This window comes from Corvus cornix, chromosome 17, assembly GCF_000738735.6.
Source record: "Corvus cornix cornix isolate S_Up_H32 chromosome 17, ASM73873v5, whole genome shotgun sequence".
Lineage (NCBI taxonomy): Eukaryota > Metazoa > Chordata > Aves > Passeriformes > Corvidae > Corvus > Corvus cornix.
Window position 1 is genome coordinate 5,679,901 of NC_046346.1, and position 21,352 is coordinate 5,701,252.

At 43.3% G+C, this 21,352-nt stretch overlaps 1 protein-coding gene and 1 long non-coding RNA gene across 2 annotated transcripts; one reads left to right on the forward strand and one right to left on the reverse strand.

Annotated features, from left to right (window-relative positions):
- Window positions 1-1,716: 1,716 nt before the first annotated feature.
- SET (SET nuclear proto-oncogene) lies at window positions 1,717-11,514 on the reverse strand. The gene is made up of 8 exons (XM_039561790.1): window positions 11,165-11,514; window positions 9,941-9,998; window positions 8,789-8,931; window positions 8,093-8,196; window positions 7,803-7,916; window positions 6,350-6,520; window positions 6,103-6,249; window positions 1,717-5,178 (listed from the first exon to the last, which is right to left on the reverse strand). Exons 1-8 carry the CDS (start codon window positions 11,235-11,237, stop codon window positions 5,155-5,157), a joined length of 834 nt encoding a protein of 277 aa, XP_039417724.1. The 5' UTR covers window positions 11,238-11,514; the 3' UTR covers window positions 1,717-5,154.
- A 1,615-nt stretch (window positions 11,515-13,129) lies between these two features.
- LOC120410919 lies at window positions 13,130-20,684 on the forward strand. Its single transcript, XR_005603269.1, has 3 exons — window positions 13,130-13,292; window positions 18,294-18,349; window positions 19,335-20,684. It is a non-coding gene; the product is annotated as an uncharacterized LOC120410919 (long non-coding RNA).
- Window positions 20,685-21,352: the final 668 nt, after the last annotated feature.

Consider the following 21,352-nt stretch of genomic DNA (forward strand, 5'->3'; position numbering starts at 1 on the left):
GACGGGATCCCTGGATCCCAGCGCTGTAACGGGACGATGCCGGTCACAGTGCTGGGCTCTGGGGAAATTTTCTCCTGCAGAACTGCCCCTTCACACGCAGGATCTGGGGTTTCTGCTGAATATATTTGAGTGAAAAAACATCCCACAGGCATTGGCGAGGCTGGCAGCAATCCCCCAGCTATCGTAGTGAAAAAACACGGTGCTGCAGTAGTGCCACAGCATCACACAGAACCAACAGTGTGTCACAGGCCTAGTGCTTAAAACAAATTAAAAAGATACTTATTGCTTTCAGGTGTTTAAAGACGTTCCTCAGCAGTATTACATAATGTTATTACCCTACTAATATGCTTTTCAGTCATGGAGCAGTGCACAACTGTGAATCAGAAGGCATTTGGAGGTGATAGTATTCCCACATACAAATTTAGAAATATACTAATAAACAGAAGTGTGTTCCTTTTACTTAATTAGAACAGTTTTTCTAGCCTAAACATCTTGTAAGCAACTGCATAATTAATAAAAGGAACTCATCAGAAAATTAAAAATTTGGACCTAGCTTAACTGACTTGAATTAATAAAGCCTTAAACAAATACAAAACCTTTGAATATGCCCCTGTTGTTAATAAAGCAACTGCATTTGATTAATAAAAACCCTTCAGGAAACCTGATGCTATTTAGAACATGGTCCAGGGCCTGTTTAGTGTTTAAGCAATTATTTTAATTTGACTGTTCATTCAGTGGAAATACTGGAAAGGGGAAAATCAAACTAGTAAGTGCAGACTGAGTTCCAGAGGAGCAGGGACATTTCCACACCTTCAGCAGATCCGGCCCAGCAGGCGGGATCCGGGCTGTGTTTGGCTCCGTCATTCGGGAGGTGCTTGGGCAGCTCTGGCTGGGACGGTGGCTCCAGGGGTCCTTTGCCCACCACGCACTCGGGGTTCATACAGCGGCTTCCCCTTAATTCCCTCAGGTCTCAGACCCTTCAGGGGAGGCAGAGGGAGGGCAGGGCGCAGTTCAGGGATGCTGGGGAGCTGGAGTTCCCCAGCCTGGAGGGAAAGGGCTGGCTCTCAGCTCCCGGGTGATACCAGAGGACGTGTCCCGGGCTACCCAGCATCCCAGCCCATTCCCCGGGCGTGGTTCAGCTGTGTCCCGCAAATCCTGCGAAGAGAGGGGGCCGGTACGTGGGATCAGCAGTTCCTGCCCATTCGGCAACCCCCTGTCCCACGGGAAGATAAGTGTCACAACTGGGACCACGACGTGCCTCTCCAGCCCCTCCAGGGTCCCGCAAGGCACCATCCTCCCCTGCTGCCGAGCGCAGGTCCTGCCCAGGAGCCGGCAAGGGGCAGTGGCACCGGCCCGGGAGCTGCGCGGACTCTTTGGGGATTCCCGGAGTGAGGCGGGGACTTAATCTGGCAACCCCTGTCCTCCACCATACCCGAGAAAGGACACTCCCCTGGAGCACATTCACGCGGAGAAGGTGATGACCAAGAAAAAGTCTTAAAAGTTTCAATTTTTAATCCAGGAGAGGGAGGACATTAAGCATATATCTTGTTTCCCGGAGGAAGCAAGTGTCGTGTACCAGTCACTCGTGACATCCCCTCACTCTTCTCCATAAAGGAGAGGCAGACACTGTCCACCTCACCCATGAAAGATGATGCCGAGTTTGGGACTAAAAAACTGATTATTTTGAAAAAGACTCTTAGAAATGGTAACATCAAGTAACAGTTAAATGTACTTTAATTCCTTCAAACAGAAGGATAGCTTGAAGGTACAGCAGAGAAATTATTTCATTGATTTCATTCTCTTAAAAAAAAAAACCAAAAACCAAAAAACAAAACAAAAAAAAACAAACCAAAATCAACATGGCTTCAAAATTCAGGAACAGTATCCAATAAACAAAGTACTATCCTTATGCACCTGGTTTTAGTGTGGTACAAAGAGCTTACAGATTCAAATGAATGTCATAAATGACTGAGAAATCGATTCAGATAATGCTTGTTTACAGGGACAGAAACTATGTTGACAAGTATGAATAAGTACACAGATAATCTCTTTAAAAACCCCAAACCTTTCTAACTGTATTTACACACATGGATGTATTTGTTTCCTTTGGCACTAGAAATTACAGACAAAAGATTCCATTTTATAGCAATTAAACTTTAAACTTAAATATAACCTTTGAGATAGTTAGGTCATATAGCCCCAGCACAGCAGCTTCACCTTTATTAAATTGCTGCCAACTCTATGTTCTAACCCTGGAAATTCAGGCTAAAAAACCTGAAGTCAGCTTCCACCTGTGAAAAATTTCACATGGCAGGATTAACTGGATGTGAAGAGCTCAAGCAGTGAGGAATTAATGATAGACAGATATTTAATAAGAATGAACCTCCCATTATTATCCAAGGTGGATGTCTCTTTAAAAGCTCTTTATACACATATAAAATAAACAGTAAAAAATGGACACCCATTACATGTATTCAGCCAAATTAGACATTAAGTGGTCAGAGCATACGATGGCCAGCTGTAGTACTTCTTCAGCACTGCAGAGAAATGTGTTAATCCCTAATCATTTCCATGCTAGGAAAAAAAAAAAAAACCCACTTAACTAATATGGTTTATTCTTTTACCATGTCAGTTTACTCTTTAGCCATTGCCAGGAGTAAACCCTCAAGTTTCACAGCAAATTCAGTATTATCAGTACAGTAGCAAGTATTTTGGCACCCTGTAAAATCCTAAAGAATGCGCAAGAAAAATCTCTTAAGTAGCATTTAATTATCCAGACTTCTCATTTCTTGTTCCTGGTATTTGACTTTACAGAGCCTGAACCTTTGATTACTTTCAAAACAGTTTCTATAGGTTTTCTGCTAGTAACCAACAGGGATGGAACAAAAATGGCACAATATTTTTCCTAAAGCATTCAAGACTAGCAAAAGATTATTTTCCTTGCGGAACTACAATTAGGACTACATAAAAATTAAGTAATGAGGCATCATGGCAAGTAACAGCACATCGACCCTCTACCACAACAGGAAGCTATTTTCAATCTTACAACAAAAAGGAATCAAATTAAAAAGACACTAAAATTTATAGGACTTCACAGGTTTTGTTCCTTCTCTCTCTAGATGGATGGTAAGAAACCATTACTGATCAACGTTGTACTTGGCTCTGCAAAGCAGGATGAGGGCAGAAGCTTTTGTTGAGATGGAATAAAGTACATGGTTGTCTTATTTTTGCATTGATTACATGAGACTGGACGTTGCATTGTCTCTGATAACTGGATTGAATCCAAGTTGGACCACACACTTACAGAATGTTTTCCCTCACACATGTTATTTGTGCACGTCTCAACCAGACATTGATCTTGTTCTGCCAAGTGCATTCTTAAGCATCAAAAAAAGCTGAATTTGACTACAGCAAATTCTGTGAGGAAAAGGAATCAGATAACAAAGTCTTCCCAGAAGACAGTCTTTTCTACACATCCAAAGAGCTGTTTGAATTTCAGATGAGCTGATACAACATTTTTTTTTTTAAATATTTCAAAAGCAAAGCATGTTAAAACAACTTCCATTACATTTTGTGGAATACCAGTTCCAACAACCTCTTATGTGAAATTGTTACAAGTTTCTCAAATGCAGTCTCTTAAAATGAGAGTACAGTGTATCTAAAGCACATATACATGCTGCTACCAAGGAAAAAAAGCAGTGAAGTAGCAACTTTTTATACATGAACTTTACTAAGAATCTTGCTCTTTGAAATAGCCCCCAAATTAGCTCGCAATTAAGATTTGTGTTCAACTGGAAAGACTTACAAAATCACCCAAATATTTCAAGACAACCCCTTGGTCTTTTTATTCTGAGCTTGCATGGTATTTTCATGCAAAATGATATAATGGAGATACAGTACTGCAAATTACTAAGGATTCTACAAATCAAGTGACTTTCCTTTTTGCAAAACATGAATATACACCTGTGTCTTCACACACAGCACACGGCCCTACAGCGAACTCAAAAGTCAGCGTGCAGTAAGAACTGCCAAAGGAAAGTTTACAGGTACTGAAACAGCAGAAACTACATGAACTGGTTCAGTCCACGCAACCACAAGGCTGCATTGCACTATCGAAATACTGACCAAATGCCCCCAAAAATGCCAAGAAGCTACCAGCAAGTTCTAAATAGGATATAAAAACTGTTTCTTTCAGTGAAGACCAACCAGCCCCTTTGTGTACACATTTAGTTTTATTGTAACAAAGCAACTTGTACACTTTAACGTTTAAAACTGAGCATCTTTCTTTCCTTTCCAGTGAAACAAAAAAAACCAAAAAAAAAACCAAAAAAAACCAAAACAAAAAAAAAAAAAAGAAAAAAAAGAAAAAAAGAATTTAAAAATAAACAAGAACAAAATTACAATAGAGAATGTCAATTCCAAATAAGATCCTACAGGTTCTGCTGATTCTCCATCAAGTGGCAGGGCTCAAAGTCATCATTAGGAGAAGATTTTATTTTAAAAGTGTCATCTTAAACTGCAAGGATGTTTGTTAAACATCACAATTAAACATGCCAAAGGAGAAGAAGCCATGTTGTCAAAATGCCCACTTAACCCACCCAAACATCTGAAACCCACCCCGGCTGACCTTCTATAACCCCTTTTTTATTTTTATTTTTTTTTTTAGTTTTTTCTTTTTTTTTAAACAAGAGAAAGTAGACAGATACATGTTGGTAAATGCTAACTGTCCATATTCACATAGAGACACAGTGTAATCTCTGAGCCCAATATACAGAGAAAGAAGGAAAAAAGCTAGATTCTATGCACTACTACACAGGGGCCTAGCACTCTTCAGCTTCCAGCAGAGTGAAGGGAGCAGAAGGTTTTCTTTTTTCCCACAGAACATGGTGTGTTGAATTCATAAACAGTTTTTGTTTTGAGACAGAAAGGGATAAAAATGAACTTGAAACAGAAACTGGTAGATTCTTTTCCACTGTATTCTGCTCAAGGTATTTGCCCAAAATAAATTGTGAATTCAGGGTGTAGAAGAGAGAAAAAGAGACCTCAAGAGAACAAGGCGACTGAGCACAAGAAAAAAAAGACAGCAACTTGCTCCCAGGGACTGGAGAAAAATTAAAAAGGTAAAAAGGGGGTTTGGAATCCATCAGTGTTCAATTAGTCATCTTCTCCTTCATCCTCCTGTTGAAAGATAAGCAACAATTAAATATTTCTAATCACTAAACTTCAGATAGCAAATGCAGTGACCAGACCTTTTTACAGTGTTACTCATGGTGCTATATGATCATCTCTTCCCCTCTTCACTAAATGATAGTAACACTTGCCCTGAGTGCCCAGCTAACCACACAGAAATCACTCACTACCTGGGTGTCCCAAGGAAAACACATCAGAGGTTTGAGAAACCATGACTTAGAATCACTACAAGTACTGACATGAGTTTAACATGTGGAAAGTGAAGGGGTCATCTTTTTTCCCCTCATTTTTAACTCTGAAGAACAAAATGCTTCAACTTTCACATGCCAAATTCTAGGTTACAAAATAGAGCCCAGAACAGCCCTCCTCTCACTCCAAGTAGTTTGTGCTGCTGTAAGTCAGACACACCACGCCCAGTTGTGAGAAACAAAGACATTATAAACTAAGTTCCCATCAGCCTGGATGCTGACCCTGGAATCCCACTTACTACTAAAGCAAATTTCTAATTCCTGAACCCAACAGAAAGTCTTAGCTAGGCTGGCCATAAGCAGAAATAAACCAACAAGTGGGAAGGATGACTGGATGCATCAACAAAAGCCATTTATATGTAAAGCATTGCTAGAATCCTCAGTAATTAAGTAAGAATTTTGTCACATTAACATCCTAGTTCTTCTAGAGCACTTCCCCTACAAATTTTCTGAAACTATGTACTTCCACTGTCTCTCATATACACAAACATACTTATTACTACTCTGAAACCACTCAAGTTAATGTAGTGACAGTTCTCCTTCTCCCCTCCAAACACCTTGGGGTGCAGAAAAGAACCGGTTCACCTTTGTCACAATGGCTTGGTATTCTTATAAGATCCCTCTCAGACACCAGATGAATGGCATGAAGGGCAACATTACTCACCTCTCCTTCCTCTCCCTCATCATCATCTTCATCTTCCTCCCCCTCATCTTCATCTCCTTCTTCATCAATATCCTCTAATCCTTCCTCCTCTTCATCATCATCATCATCCTCCTCTCCCTCCCCTTCTTCATCATCCATATCAGGAACCTTAAAGACACATTTGCAACATCAACTACAGTGATCAAATTCACTCTTATTTTCACAGTGCTGTTGTGGGTGCAGATGCCCTGCTCAGGGCTGTACCTACCAAGTAGTACTGTAGGGGATTGGGCCAGATGTCATCCTTGATGACTTCTCCTAGTTCGTCAGCCCCTGCATCAGAGTGGTCAGTGAACCAGGTGAAGAAGCTTTCCGGCTCTTCATGCTGCCTCTTCCTACTGGCCTTGTTCTGTGTCTGGCTTGAACGTTTTGTCAGGTCCTGAAAAGAAAGTTAAGAAGTTCCCTAAAGTCATCTTTCTATGGCATTTTTCTTTTCCTGAAAGCACCATTTAAAAATGTACTTGCCTAAACAACCCTAAGAAGTCACTTTCCCCTCCCTCTTTGAGGGTAAGTTTGTAAAAAAAATCTCAAACCCAAACAACTGACAGAAGATACTGCATTTCTCATCAACATGAGAGAACAGTAAACCCACTTGTTTCTTTCAACTGGAAAGAATGGCCTCCACTGGAACACTGAAAATTCACAGAATCTCACATCTGATTTATGTTTCCCTGTCTCAGGGAAACACAAGTGTGACAAGTGTTTAATGACACACTGAACTCACAAGGCCTAAATGCCACACAAAGTAGCTGTAATTGCAGTAACTACTACATAACACCCAATTTAAGAAAGTCTCCACACCTCTAAGCTCTGTACTCATTTGAGACCTGCCTAGGCCTTTTTGCCTAAGATTTCCCACTTTGAAGTCTTCAGGCCACTCACTGTAGTTAAGTGGAAAAAAACCCCACACAAACTGCTAAAACACATGGTCACAAGAACACATGTAAGGTCTTTATCTATCACCTTACCCCAGAAGTGTAATAAGTTTGCAACAATCTTTTTTTAGGTCTGAAATTAAATAAATTATTTCTTTGGCCATATGGTTACACCACACTTCTGGTGGTTTTTTCTCCTGACAGAATGACAACATTTATAGGTTTAGACTGTTTAAGGAAGAACAGTAGCAGAATCCACACTGATTTAGTGGTGTACAGTAAAGTTCACTCAACTGGTCTGTACAGGAATGTAATTTCTCGTAGAAAAGTTCTAGTACTCCATATGTAAAACATTACATTTTCTCCTTGGTCTGAGAGTGATAAAACAAACAGCAATGTAACTGCAACCCTCAGCTCTACTTTTAAATACTCAGTTCAAAATCTTCAGGATAACACCGTAGTACTTTTACAGAAATGAACAGCAGTAAATTAATGATGCTTGAACACTGCCTGGGTGACAGGTATGCCCACGTTATTGTGGCTGCAAATTCTACAAAAGATGTGGCACCTGGAAATGAAGTTGAGGAAATAGAGGAAAAAGTAAAACAAGATCACGCACTGCTATCTGATCCCCCAAAACCTGTTGTCCTTGGAATTCCTCATTTAACAGTTATTTTACATAAACAACACACACAGTCTAGATCCTGGCCAAGGAAGAGACAAGCTAATGCAATTGGTAATATTTTCACTTGGTCACACTTATGCTCTCCCAGATGCAATACAGACCTTTCCAGATTTCCATTTGATCTCAGTTGATTTTGAAGATGGGTCTCCACTTTCATTGAGGTGAAACTCTTTGGAGAGAACTTTATTTTCAAAGTAGGGATTCTCATCAAAATACTGCAGAGTGGAAAGCAAGAGTTAGAACCCACAGAATGGAAACACACGTATCAAGTCAAACCTGGCACTAAACGGGTAACTGCAAAGATTTAAGTAATAAACTACAACCCAACATGCAATTACATTAAAAAAATGACATTAAAATCACAAGTGAAGGAATCATTGAAAGTACTTACAAAATCTATTCTGTAACCTGATTTGATGTCTTCAAATTCTGTCACCTCAACTCTGGTCAAGTAATGCAGTGCTTCCTCATCCTCTTCTCCCAGCAGTGCAGATACTGAGAGAGAAGGAGGAATCCCACATTAACAAAGCCATGAAACATGCGTCAGGCAGGCAAAACACTGGAAACTGATAGCCAGGAAGATCTAAAAAGCAACACATCTGTCCAAGCCAACTTCTCACAGCTCTTTCTTTTCAATTTACCAGCCAACAGCCTACCCACATATACCCACTCTTCCCTCTGAAACAGATTTTCATGCATGTGGTTTGCCCAGTCTAAGCAGTCTACAAATTTTTGTAGAAAGCTTTTTGTCAAGAGTCCCAAGGAGCTCACTTCAAAACAAACTAGAATAATTTTTTGTTGGTTTCTTTTCACTTAAAGTTCCCAGTGAATTGAATAAAGTGGGAAACTTGCAATTTAAAATGCAGAAAGATATTTTAGGATTAAAGTATTTTAGTAAACAAGATGTTCCTTTGGTCAACAAGTGCAAGACAGAAAAAGCTTTAAAAATGCAACCTAGGACAGAAAGGAAGTGTTTTGTATGCTTAGTAACAGCTCTACAAGACCCTCAGAGCTTCAAGACACTCACACAACAAGCAAGCAAACACTGAATTTACAGGGGAAGAGAAGAGGGCTCTTAAGAATGTACCTTGTGGGTGGTTGACAAATGTTGTTACCCAGAAATTCGGGATTTTGGCGATCAATTCTGACCTCTTCTGGAAGAATGGTTGGCGGAGTTTGTTGTATTTCTGTTCTACTTTCAAAATTTCCTCACTGGCTTGTTCATTCAGTCTGTAATAGAAAGAGCCATGTTAACCACAGGGAGAGAACTGGGATCTAAGGACACATCAGAGCAGTTCACTAAAAGCTGAAAGGGTTTGATAAGACCAGTCTGCCATATTCTGCAGATGACGTATCCCAAAAACCCCAGAAGCTCAACACTGTAACAACTTATAAGAAAACACTCTGCCAGAAGCAATCTCACTGGTCTGAATGGAACCTTCTAAACACCTTGAACATTTTTCAGGGATGGACCTTTATTTATGCAAAGCAAAGCAGTGTTTAACCTCTTGAACATTCTGTCTGCATAAGACCTGCAGATGGGTAACACAGCCCTACCACCTGCTCCCTCTAACTTCTGGGCAGGCAACAAAGCTACAGCAAAGCAATTCTGCACCCTGTACAAGTAAAATCTGAAGCCTTAAAATTGAATTGTTGTTGTAAAAAGGCAAAGCTCTGATACTACAACAGCGTCACACGGTCACAGCCCCAACCGTCACCTGCAGTCCTTGTAGGACAGTGGGCATGGAAAGAACATGCAGGCAGGGACTGACACAGAACCCACAGCCCCAAGAGCTTTGGCATACAAAATTAACATCTCAGAAACATTTTCTGTGTATTATTCCACAAGCACATGAATATTATAATAAAAGTGTATAATAAAAGCTGACTTTTCAGCCAAGTGTTTGGTTCTACTTGCTAACAGGGAAATACTTTAGCCAAATAGCTTACACATTAACTTGAGAAGCCAGTGGGAAATACATTTCTATTATCAAAAATACCACAATTAATTAAAAATTTTTAACTCAAGTTCTACCTCTTTAATTATACACAATTAAGCAAGAAACCAGGACACTTCTTTGTTATTTTAATGCCTCTAATCAAGTCAGAACACAGGTATATCTTGGTGGAGTTCAAAGACAGTAAGTACTACTGCGTGCTCACTTTACTAAACACTTTCACTTTTGTCAGTTACATTTCAATTTCTGCTAAAATATTTTAAAAGTTAGATAGTGTTTACCTGTCTATTTCATTCTGTACTTCATCAATGTGTTCAATTGCTTCCTGTTGCTCTTTTTCTGAAAAACAAATGAGAACGCATCAATATCCCTTCATTCACAAGCCCGACAAATCACCTGGAGCTTCTCTTTAAAGCTACTGATCTACTGTAGAAGTTCTCAGGTATTTCTATTAAATGTCACAAGACTTACAAGGCCTCAAAGCTCCAGCTTTACAGGGTGTGCTGCAGTTGAAGTGCACCAAAGTTCGACAAAACAGCCCTTAAAGTGAGTTCACCCCTAGAAACCACAGCTCACATCCCGCTACACAGTTTTATAAGCCAACTTAAATCGTAAGTCAGTAACAATTTAATTAAAAAGCTGGAAGCCACACTTGCTACGACCAACACATTTGAAGGAACGTAAAGTAATTTCCAGAGCACTGGAACATCAATAAAAATAGCCTATCTGGGCACATGCCACCTTCCAAAAACCGAAAAGACCGTTCGAAGGGACGATTACAGATGAACGAGACGCGAAAGCCGCCGTTTGGAAGATATTTTCTAATGGGCACTTCCCCGGACCAAGTTTGGCCGAGGCCTGGGTTACGGAGCGCTGTTTACCCACCACGCGGGAGATGAATGAGCGGTAGCGGGAAGCGGCTGGAGCGGAGCAGCGCCCGGTGCGCGTTCCGCACGGTCCGTCCCGCGCTGGGAGACAGCTCTACCTCTCCTCTCCTCTCGCGGGCGCGGGGGACGCACGTGGGGAAGGCGCTGCGGCCGGGGCCAACTCCGACCTTTAAAAGCCGAGATCACACGTGGGGCCGGCGCGGGCGGCCCTAGCACCGCGTGTCTCCGCCGCTCCATCCCCGCGCGGCCCGGCAGCACCACGCGGCCGCGGCCGGCGCGGGAGGCGGCGGCGCATCATGGCGGCGGCGGCGGAGCACAATGAGGCTCCGCGGATGCTGCTCCGGGAGGGGCGGCGGGGGGGTCCCGCTGCTCCGCCGAGCCGCAGCGCCCCCCGCCCGGCCCCGCGGGGAGGGAAGCCGGGCCGGCAGCGCAGACAAAAGGGCGCTAACATGGCCTCCTCCCGCCGCCGCCGGGCCTGCACATCCGCCCGGCCGGGCCCGCGCTCCGCCCGCCCCCGGCGCGGCCGCGGCCCGTGCGGCGGGGGAAAATGGCGGTCGGCGCGAGGCGGAGGCCGCGCCGGCTGCCGCCATTCCCGTCCCGCCCCCGGCGCGGCCTCACCTGAGGTCTCGTCGGCCCCATCGTGGTTGGAGTTCAGCTCCTTCTTACTGACTTTGGCCGCCGGCGCCGACATGTTGGTGGCTGCGGAGCGCGGAGGGCGGGAGGGAGGGGGGGCTGCAACGGGGCTGCGCGGGGGGGGGGGGCCGGGCACTGACTCCTCCTGCTGCTGCTGCTGCCGCCGTCACTCAGGTCCCTCCGCCGCCGGGGCGCTCCCGCCTCCTCCGCGCGGTCCTGCCGGATACGGGGCGGCAGCGGCACCTCTCACTCCCCTCACGCTCTCTCACCCAGAGCCGCCACCGCCGCCTCCTCCTCTGCTGCTGGCGAGGGGCGGGCACGCGGCGCGCATGCGCGGCCCCCCCCCCCCGGCCGGGCCACGGCGGCCCCATCGCGCGTGCGCACCGAGCCCCCCGCCCCGGGCGCGCTGTGCCGCGGGCCGTGCGATGCGCAGGCGCACTGCGCTCCGCACACACTCACACGCCGGGGAGACCCCGCGTGCGCAGCCGCAGAGAGGCCGCGCCCCACGACCGCCCCAAGCCGGGCGCTCATTGGTCAGAGAGCGCCAGGGGGGCGTGGCCGCGGCGCGGAGACACAGAGGACGGCGCGCGCGGGACGGCGGGGGCGCGCGCGGGGTGTGTGTGTGTTTGTGTGCGTTGGAGCAGGGGGCCGCGCATGCGCACCGTGCAGGTGCCCGCGCGCTCTGGCTATGGCGGCCGGCGCGAGGCTCCCTGAGTCCCCCCCCATCATCCGCCCCATCCCCTCACGGCCCATGGAGGCACCGATCCCTCGATGCGGGCGGCGACAGGGCCCATCCCCTCCCCTGACCAGGGGAGATCGAGGGGCAGGAATGGATTTCGGGACCATCCATCCCCAAACGGTCCTCAGAAGGCTGCGGTCCCGCTGCCTGAGGCGTTCCTCCGGGACTAGCCTCAGCGCTTCCCGTGCTGGGGGTGAGGTCGCGTTTCCAGCCTGCCGTGCTCTGGGGATGTGGCATCCACGTCTCCCTGCACTGCCTACCTTACCTGGGACGTGGCACAAAGCAATCATGGAATCATCAAGGTTGGAAGAGACTTTTAAGAACATCACGTCCAATGTCCACCTGGTACTGCCACTGTAACCCCCAAACCATTAAAGCGCATCACCCAGTGCCAGATCCAGACACCTCTTGAACACCTCCAGGGATGGTGATTCCTCCTATTCCAATGCATGGCCACCCTAGCAGGGGAAAATCTATTTCAAATATCAGAATCTCCCGTCTGAGCTTAAGGCCATTTCCTCTTGTCCCCTCACAGCAGGCAAGGCAGAAGAGACCGGCCCCCACCTCACTGCAACCTCCTTTCAGGTGGTTGTGGAGAGCAATGAGGTGCCCCCTGAGCCTCCTCGAGGCTAAACAAACCCATATAAATAACTTGGGACATTCTGTGTTGAGGGCACAGAGCCCTGTCAGTCACATCCAGCTTGGCTACTAGGGAGCTCGACTCCAGAAGGTCACAGAGCTGCCTGCCAGCACACCTGCCACTGCACCGAGAGCAGGCAGACTTTAAATAACCCTTTTTGTCCCTTTCCTGTCCACCTGTCGTGGAAGAGCTCAGTGCAGCTCCACAGCTACAGCTCACCCGCGTTTGCTCTTAAAGGAATAACCGAGTCACTCACTCTTTTCTATCACAAGCAGCAGCATATCATTCACAGATGAGTGTTAGGATACAGATCAGGCTAAGAAACAAGTACAGCTTTGATGAAGTAGGAATTTGCTGCCTGTATTTGCTTCCCAGTCATACCACATAAGCATATTCTTCCTGCTCGTTTCCTGTTTTGCCTCTTCAAGTTGCCCTTCTACTGGACCTACTCCATGAGGCCTGGATTAGTTCCTGCCTCCTCAGAAGTCTTGACTATACTTTTCCGAATACTGCTCCCACCTGTTGCTTCCAAATCCCAATTGTTTTTTCTTTTGTATTCCCAGCTGTCACCTCCCATCAGCTATGTCCTCGCTTCCACTGCCACCCACAATGGCTGCCGCATATGCAGGGTTTGTACTGGGCTTCCCTGTACAAACAGCAGCAGAGAGGAGCTGCCATCCATCCCTTACTTCTCTGGTTTCACATACAGCAATTGTAACTGCTGGGCATAAAAGGTAAGCAAAGCATCACAACTTTATAAATGCAAGATTATTAAATCCTTCCCAAGGTGGGGGGGCGGAATGCCTCACGGCCTTCCTGAAGCCCATCACAGCAAGATAATTCTTCTCATATTCTGTTTGCATCTCCCAAGATTGATTAATATGGATATCGTCCAATTCTGACAAGGTAAACTCGTGTGTAGTTTGGTTTTCTTCCTTCTGTTTCGTTTGGGTCTCTTGACTATGCAGTTGTATCTGCTTGGGGTTTTTTCCTCTTTTTTCACCTGTAATTTACTACATTGTCTTTCTCTAGATTAGTCTTTGAAGGTCTATAATTTGAAATATAGATAGCAAGTTTGAAAGCCAGTTCCAAGCAGGAACAAGTAGCACCTGTCAGTTCCCTACTAGAACCCCTTGTTTAGTCTATAAATTACCAGGTATTCCTGAAGTACGTGATCATAGTGATACACTGATATATCTAAAACCAAGTAATCATTAATTTTAACTTCTGTACTGTTAAAAACACATTTCCACAATCTGTTTTTACTACCCTAAAACTAGCTATTATCAACAAAAAAAGGACATATTGATTATATATACATATTTAAAATAATATAGATACATACATTAAAAGAATGATTTTAATATCCCTGAGACAGTAACAAAAGAACCCCCAAAAACTTAGAGGGTTTATTGATAAATATTCGGTTACCTCCCTTCACATCTTTCTAATGTTTTCATGACCTGTAACTAACCTCTAAGGGAGTTTTAGTCCTTGAATAACTGTTGAGGGTTTAAATGTCCAGTTATAACTGTACATTTTCCTCAAGAATTGACTAAACAGACTTGTTTTAAATTGACTAAACGTCTTTGTAAAGGAAATCTCATATTTGGTCCTTGAAGTTAAAGTTCAGATCTCCAGTATTTCGTTCCTTGGTTAGATACATTACTACAAGACAGAGACATAACTGGTAATCATACTTACTTTCTGGAATGTCAAGTCAGCTGTAAATTTTAAATTCAAACCCCCAATTTGGCAAATGAAATCAGAAAATGTGCTAAATCCTCTCCAATACAATGATGTGTGAAAAAAGAAGAGCACATCTTGCCCTAAGTATTTCTGCAAGGCAAAAATGGGCATATATACAATCATGCAAGTTAATGTAATTAATAGCAACTCATGGTTTCACAGCCTTCCATCCCAAAGAATCAGAAATTATTGTAGAGAAATACAAAACAAGGATCATTTTACCATTGCTGAAATGCAACCAGCTGCTTAACAATTGTACATCTATGCTGGGAGCCTGGTTTTACACAGAGAACTTGCAGGTTTGGGCTCTGTATTAAGAACAAAGATTCCCCCTTGGAGTGCAAGACAAATTTTTAGAGTATATGAAAGCTTTCAAGTTACTGAGTACACCAGTGAGTTGAAGGCACATTTTAAGAACACACAAGCTTGTACTTGATAGCAAAGCCTGACTGGCACATCAGGGCTTGCTGGGAGTAACAGGCAGAGACACGGGGCTGGTTTGCTGTGTGTGATCAGTCTGACAGCCCCCAGGAACTGCTGAGCTTCCCAGGCACTACACATACAATTTAGCACATACATTAACCAGTCAAATACCAGCTCCAAGTGTTTATTCATCTCCACTAGTCACAGAGCTTCCCAGTCAAGAACTCATGTTAGTACTGAAAGGTGAGATAATGACAGAAGAATCTTCCACATGTCCTCACAGTTGTTGCAGTTGAAACCTTTGGATGAAAATATTTCGGGGCTGATAATTGCCTTGAAGCAGGACAGCAATTCAGTAACACAGACAACAGGCAGTGACTGACAATATGTCATTGAATAAATCCAGTAATCCTATTTGTATTAGTTTTTACTTTTATTGTTTATTAAATTTCTGTTAGACATAGCTGCTAAACCTTTTATTTTTTTATACACCAACATCTTTAACTTACCAGAGCACCTGCTTCTAATCCATGAAGAGATGTATAGTCACATAACACCTGTGCTTGTTGCCAGATACTAGAGGCAAAGAGGCAGTCAAAATACTCTTTAAAATATTAAATTAAAAGTCAATGAAACCTTAGACACTTCTGATCATGAGGCATAAGCTTTTCAGACATGGTGAGGACTAGATAAAACTATACTTTGCGCTTCTGCAAGGAGATATAGAAGATCCTCTCCATCTTCTCCACTCATAGGGAAATTAGAAGGGAGACTACATTTCTACAGAGTCAATTTATAAATGTTTGCTTTCCAGGATTTTAACTCTGGCCAATTCTTAAAACTCTTATTTATCATCTCCTCAACTGGAAAACTCTTGCTGAATCCTAGGCAAAGTTGAATATCACTTCTAGATTTGGCCCCTTAGGAATAGCACTAGAGGCAAAAATTTTACACTGTGTATTTCATCCGTGGTCTTGTTACCAGCTGGCAGTGGTTTTTGTGGGAATCATTAAAAACTTCCCTTGTTATGTAGAGCACTATTGATATTTGAACTCTCAGGGGGAGTAACCTCTGTCTCTATCCAAAAAGTATCAGATAAAAATAAACACACACGACATTGCTCAGCAAAGAATGAGTACATTAATTACAATTCATTAGTTTGAAGTTGGCATTACTCAAACATTTACGGTATGTATTGAATTCCGTGTAGGAGTATGGTGACAGGAAAGGTGAGACAAAAGACAGGAAAACACGTAGGAATCTGTCATATACAGTTTTTGCTATAATAATACATTGTGCACATTATTCTTTTCATCTGAGAATGTCAAAGCTCATTAAAAAAATCTGGTTAAATGTAAAAAGCTCTGTGAGGAAAGTAATTCTTTTACTGGTAGGTGAACTGAATGCCAGAATTATTCAGAGTTATTGCTCATTAGAGCCAGAGATGGAACTCAGGAATAGAACTGGTCTCCAACTTCAGCTACATAAAATGCTGCACGAGTTGCTAACAATGATCTGTGAATGGAATTTGGTTAATTGTGTCAGTGTGTAGGAACAGTTATTATTTTTTGATATTACAATAGCGCTGAGAGTCCTGCAACTGTAATCCCTGTGTATGAGGTTTTACACACAGGAAAGAGTGGCTCTGGCTTGGAAGAATGTAAAGTCTTTCAAGACATAGTTTGACAAACTAGTTTTTGGTAAAAGTTCCTACTTATGCATTCCCCACCACGCATTCCTCCCCTCTTCCCCTTTACACTGTTCCTGCATTGTGCCAGTGATTTTTTTTTTTGTGTGTGTGTGTGTGTGTGTGTAGCCCCATGTTAAATTGAATCTGAATCTGATTTCAATTAGAAATAGTCCCCACAACTCCTTTTTTTAAACTCAGACTAGTACTCAGATCTGGTTCCCTGGTACAGATGCAGGAACAATGTTACAAAAAAGAGAGACCCATGAAGGCAGGAATGAAAGAGTGAGGAATAGATTGCACAAGTTTCACTTAGCAGGGGTGTTTGTCAGACTGTGCCCTTAACTGAGCCCAACCACGACAAGGTTCTAATTGCAACTGGTGTGAAAAAACAACAATTTGTTTTTGTAAGTTTTTTTAAGTTAACGCAAACAAGTGGAATATATCAGTAAACAAAAGAGCAGCTCTGCTACCTCAGGTGATACTGTAAAAACTTTCAGAGGAGACTTTGAGGTCATTGACAAAACATCTTCCTTTCCCCTTTGGAGTCAAAACGAATGTCTCTCAGAAAGACACAAAGGAAATAACCTTTAGACTCCATGTTTGTTTTTGCAGTGGTATGACTGGAAAATAATTTCATCTGGCTTTGTAAAGGGGGGGTGGGGTGGTATAAAACAAAGTAGAGACCATTTCCCTCCCACCACAGCTGTACGTCTATTATCTGACTCACCACTTCTGGGACTCCTTCTGGCAGCTCTGGTTTTATTGCACTGAAAATTCAAGTCTGTGAAAATATTCCCTATTTTCAGATTACTTTGTTCACTGCTTTGTTCAGGTCAGTATTCCTTCCTTTAGGGGTCTGGAACTCAACATTCAGCAAGGGCTGGATGTTGCTGTTCTTAAGCCTTGTAAGAAGGACCAGCTCAGTGGAAGGAAGGGGGGAGGGAAAGGAAGGGGGAGGAGAGTCCATATCTGAAGAGAGACTCCAGACTAGAGAAATGTTACTGACATCCATTCAGTTTTCAGCAGGGTCTCCTTCAAGGGCTTTTACTGAGCTCCAAAGGGCCTTGCAATTCACAGCGCCATTTACATGCAACGTTTCTCTCTGGGAGCTAAGGTATAACTGTACTCCTGGATAATAATCACAAAGAACACCACCAGACTCCCATTGAAATGTCAACCAGGCACTACTGTTGTAGAGAGTAACAAAGAGATGGTAATATAATTAATTATGAAGCCTCAGTACCCTCATTAACACATCTTTAGTGCCTAGATCTTTGAAAATCAGCTGTATAAAGTGACTGTCAGAGTTAATTCCTTATAAATTGCCTCCTGTCACATCCCAGCACTGCAGCAAGTTCTCTCAGGCCTTGATGCTAAGAAATCTGGGCTTTTTTTAAAGTTCTGATGCAGTTTTATTGGTGTTATTAAAGGTGTAAGCTGTTGCATAACCAGTTTGTGAGGCTAGAGTGGAGAAAAATAAAAATGCCTTTAGTCAGCCCAGCTTACACAGTTGGTGGCATAAATAGGAAAAGTTTCAGTCAATTAAATGGAAAACTAAGGACAAAAGAAAAAACGGGAATGAAAGGTGTCACATAATTTGGCATTAAAATGTTTCCGGACCTTTTTTTAAATTTGAGGATTGCAGCCAGCTTACAGCTCTCCCTCCTACTGCTGCCTTTACGACAGCATTCCAGCTCCAGGCCTCATTCCAGAGCATCCTCCTTCCCCTCCACTCCCGCTCACAAATATATATTTCAATAGGCTTAGGCTACATGGAGTTCCAAAACCAGCATGAAAGTGCTGCAATTGTCTTTTGCACTTCTCCACATTCATGCTGCTTAAGCCCTGTTTTCCCTCTTCTTTTTTTTTCAAGTCGGACTGGGATCAGTACTTGTATTGGGAACCCTACATATATACTGAAGAAAGAAGGTACAGAAATGGGCTGTATGGGTGGTTCATTCTGTTATTTCTCAGTACCAGACTGTCACTGTGCTACAAGATAAAGGGAGGTGATAAAAAGAAAGTGATCATTACAAATCACTTGGCATTTTCTGTGAGAAGTTAAAACACTCACACTGACATATCCAATTTGTCTATACAAGATACTCTGCTTCCCTTCATCTTCCATTTGCTTTTGAGAAGGTGATAATCTTTCTGCAGTGCATAATTTTGTAAAGTTTTCTCTGTGTGCTTGTAGAATACGTTCCAGGATTCTTTGTAATCCCTATTATACTTGGGATAAAAAAAAAATCAAATGAGATATTTTTATTTGCCGTTTAAGAAGTGTCTTTCACAGTAAGTGCTTTTGCTAGTCTAACCAACCTGTCAGTATGCAAACTCTCTAAATGGAGGTAAAATTTATATCCGTAAAAGGAGTCCTTGCAAATCTGTCTTTCCTGCTGCATTAGCTAACGTGGTAGAAACGTTATTTTGTTTTCCACTCTTAAATTACATACTCATACCCCAGTAAAACTAAGATGTATTTATTGAGCATTCAGTGTTCATAGAAATAATGTTTAAGAAATGAAAGTGGCATGCTTGAAATTAAATAAATACAGAGATTTCTGAAGAGCAACCCAGAACTACCATGCAAATTCTGCTTGCTTGTTTTACACAAGCACAAATCTGATGGTACCAAGTGGAATGTAACAACTTATTTCTGAATGTCCTTTTTTGAAACCACACTTTTACAAAGGAGAGCCTGTTTAGAAGATTAATATCTGTCCTCACTGCTTTCTGAGATAGCCACTGGCTTTAGACATAGCAGTTAAAATTCCAACAACTGTTTGAGATACTACAGACACAGTATGAGATGATGAAGTGATGTACAGAACAGATAACTAATTTTTAGCCATGCACGGTTACTGAATATGGGATTAATTTAAGGGATCTCTGTTTTCTTTCATGCTGTCAGCACTGCAAAGGGTCAGGTACCTGTGAGAAGTGGCACAGCAGATTGTACCTTTATTTCTGAGGTGAGATGCTGGACGTGCTGCTACGAACTCAGCAGGAACTAGAGGCTGCTGAGACCAAAAGGAGAGAGACACTGCCAATCACATTGTTGACAGCAGCAATCGCTGCCCAAGGCAGAGACTCCCAGCTGCCACCAAGTTCAGAGCACCGTGGCAGCCAGGATTCAGGATACTGAGCCTTTCACAGATGCCTCTTTGGACAATCCACGGCACTCGGCCCCGTGCCAGCTCTGCTTGCCATTCCAACCCTGCCAGCAGTGCCTTTGTGCCCCTGTGGCGGTAACTTGCTGCCACCTGCCACAGAGCTTCCCCCTGCTCCTTCCTGGTCTGGTTACACTTGACTAAAGTCTTTGTCTTATTATTAATCATAAAGGAAGGAATAGGGGATAAACAATACCTGTACAGGGCAAGAAACCACACCCATATTTATAAGGAACCCCCGACTAATTCTGCAAAGCACAGTAGATCACGATTTTAACGGAGATGGATCCTTTTGATGATGTATCATGTGTTTTGGTGTAACAGGACTTCAGAAGTGAGCTGACTTTTTATGCTGAGATGGAAAAATAGGTTTTCAAAGCAAAAAGGGCACGGTATTTGCAGGGACATTTGGGAGGGGGAACAGGGAAAAGGAGGTAACAAAGTAGAGAAAATGCATGAGCCTGTTACAGATGGCACTGGAAAAGAAATAGCTGGGGGATTCACACAGCTTGAGGTAACACACAGAGTCCACACGAGGACCTGAACCCTCATCAAGCTACTGAGCACCTGGTGGGTACATGGGCGTGGGTTCAACACTGACAGTTGTAGGGACCTCACTTCCCTCAAGGTGTGGTGAATTTTAAAATCATGAATTTCGAACAAAAAAGAAACATGGGAGTAACTGATCAGATATTGTCTATACCCAAGTAACAAGCACAAAATGTCAGCATAAAGCCAGTTCAAACTCCAGATTACATCCTTTGGTTAATACAAAGGCAATAGTTCAGTACCCAGACCTCAGCCAGACCACATCTGTCACCTTGGGCTGTTCAGCAGTGCACAGGTAGGAAGGGAACAATTAGGAAAAAGAATTAGGTCTGGCTGGTTATACAAGCTGGAGAAACAAGTAGGTTCTGGAGTGACAATTCTTTGAAACAAACCCTTGCTGTTGGTTAAAGAGTTTTGTTGGTTGGCTGTGGTTTGCTTTGAATAAACGAGAATATGTAAAAAGTTCTGTTCCTCTGAACAGTCATCAATCACCAAAGGCAATGTCTTTGATCCCCTGTCAAGCCACTCCCTGCCAGACTAAGTCCAAGATTCCTTCTCATGGCCGGATTGATCTGTGCATGTTATTTTGTTCATCTTTACGTGCTTCTGTTTGGGGTGGAAGGAGCGGAGGGGAAGGTGTAAAAGGAGAAGGCTCAGTTATGTCTTTCCATTTTCGGGTACAGTCTGCTGTTTCGCCTCAACAGAACTGAATAGTTGCATTTATCACAAATCGAGGGCAGCGACTGCACCCACTAGTGGGGAAATTTTTACTGAGATGCAGCTCAGAGTATTTCTCTTGCTCAGGTCACAGCGATCACATGCTAGCGTGCAGCTTCTTGTTACGGCTCAGTCTTTTTCCTGATGCTTTCCCCCTCGCTTTTATTTTTTGTTTTCTCTTTACCTCAACCCTCTCTTGTTGTTTTCTGATGCTGATTTGCTCCATTATGTGAAAGTTAAAACTTCATACACTTTGTCTCATGAAACAGAGAGGAAGAAGCACAGATGAGCACTGTAAAAGCAGCCACCTTAGAGAGACTGGGTAGCCTCAGGCAAGTAACAGCCCTCCCCCACTTATCCCCGATTTTGCCTTATTTCTGATGTGTTATGATGTGAAGACAAAAGCATCCATATTCTGATACTGCCAGGTCAGAAGAAAAGTGCAACATAACATTTCTTGAAATACCTTTGATATATTGAAACCCCAGCAAAC

Coding starts and splice junctions, on each gene's coding strand:
- SET (XM_039561790.1), bottom strand. CDS start 11,237: ATGTCGGCGCCGGCGGCCAAAGTCAGTAAGAAGGAGCTGAACTCCAAC. Junction 6,250..6,349: donor ATCCCCTACAGTACTACTTG/GTAGGTACAGCC, acceptor TGTGTCTTTAAG/GTTCCTGATATGGATGATGA. Junction 5,179..6,102: donor ATGAGGGAGAGGAAGGAGAG/GTGAGTAATGTT, acceptor ATCTTTCAACAG/GAGGATGAAGGAGAAGATGA.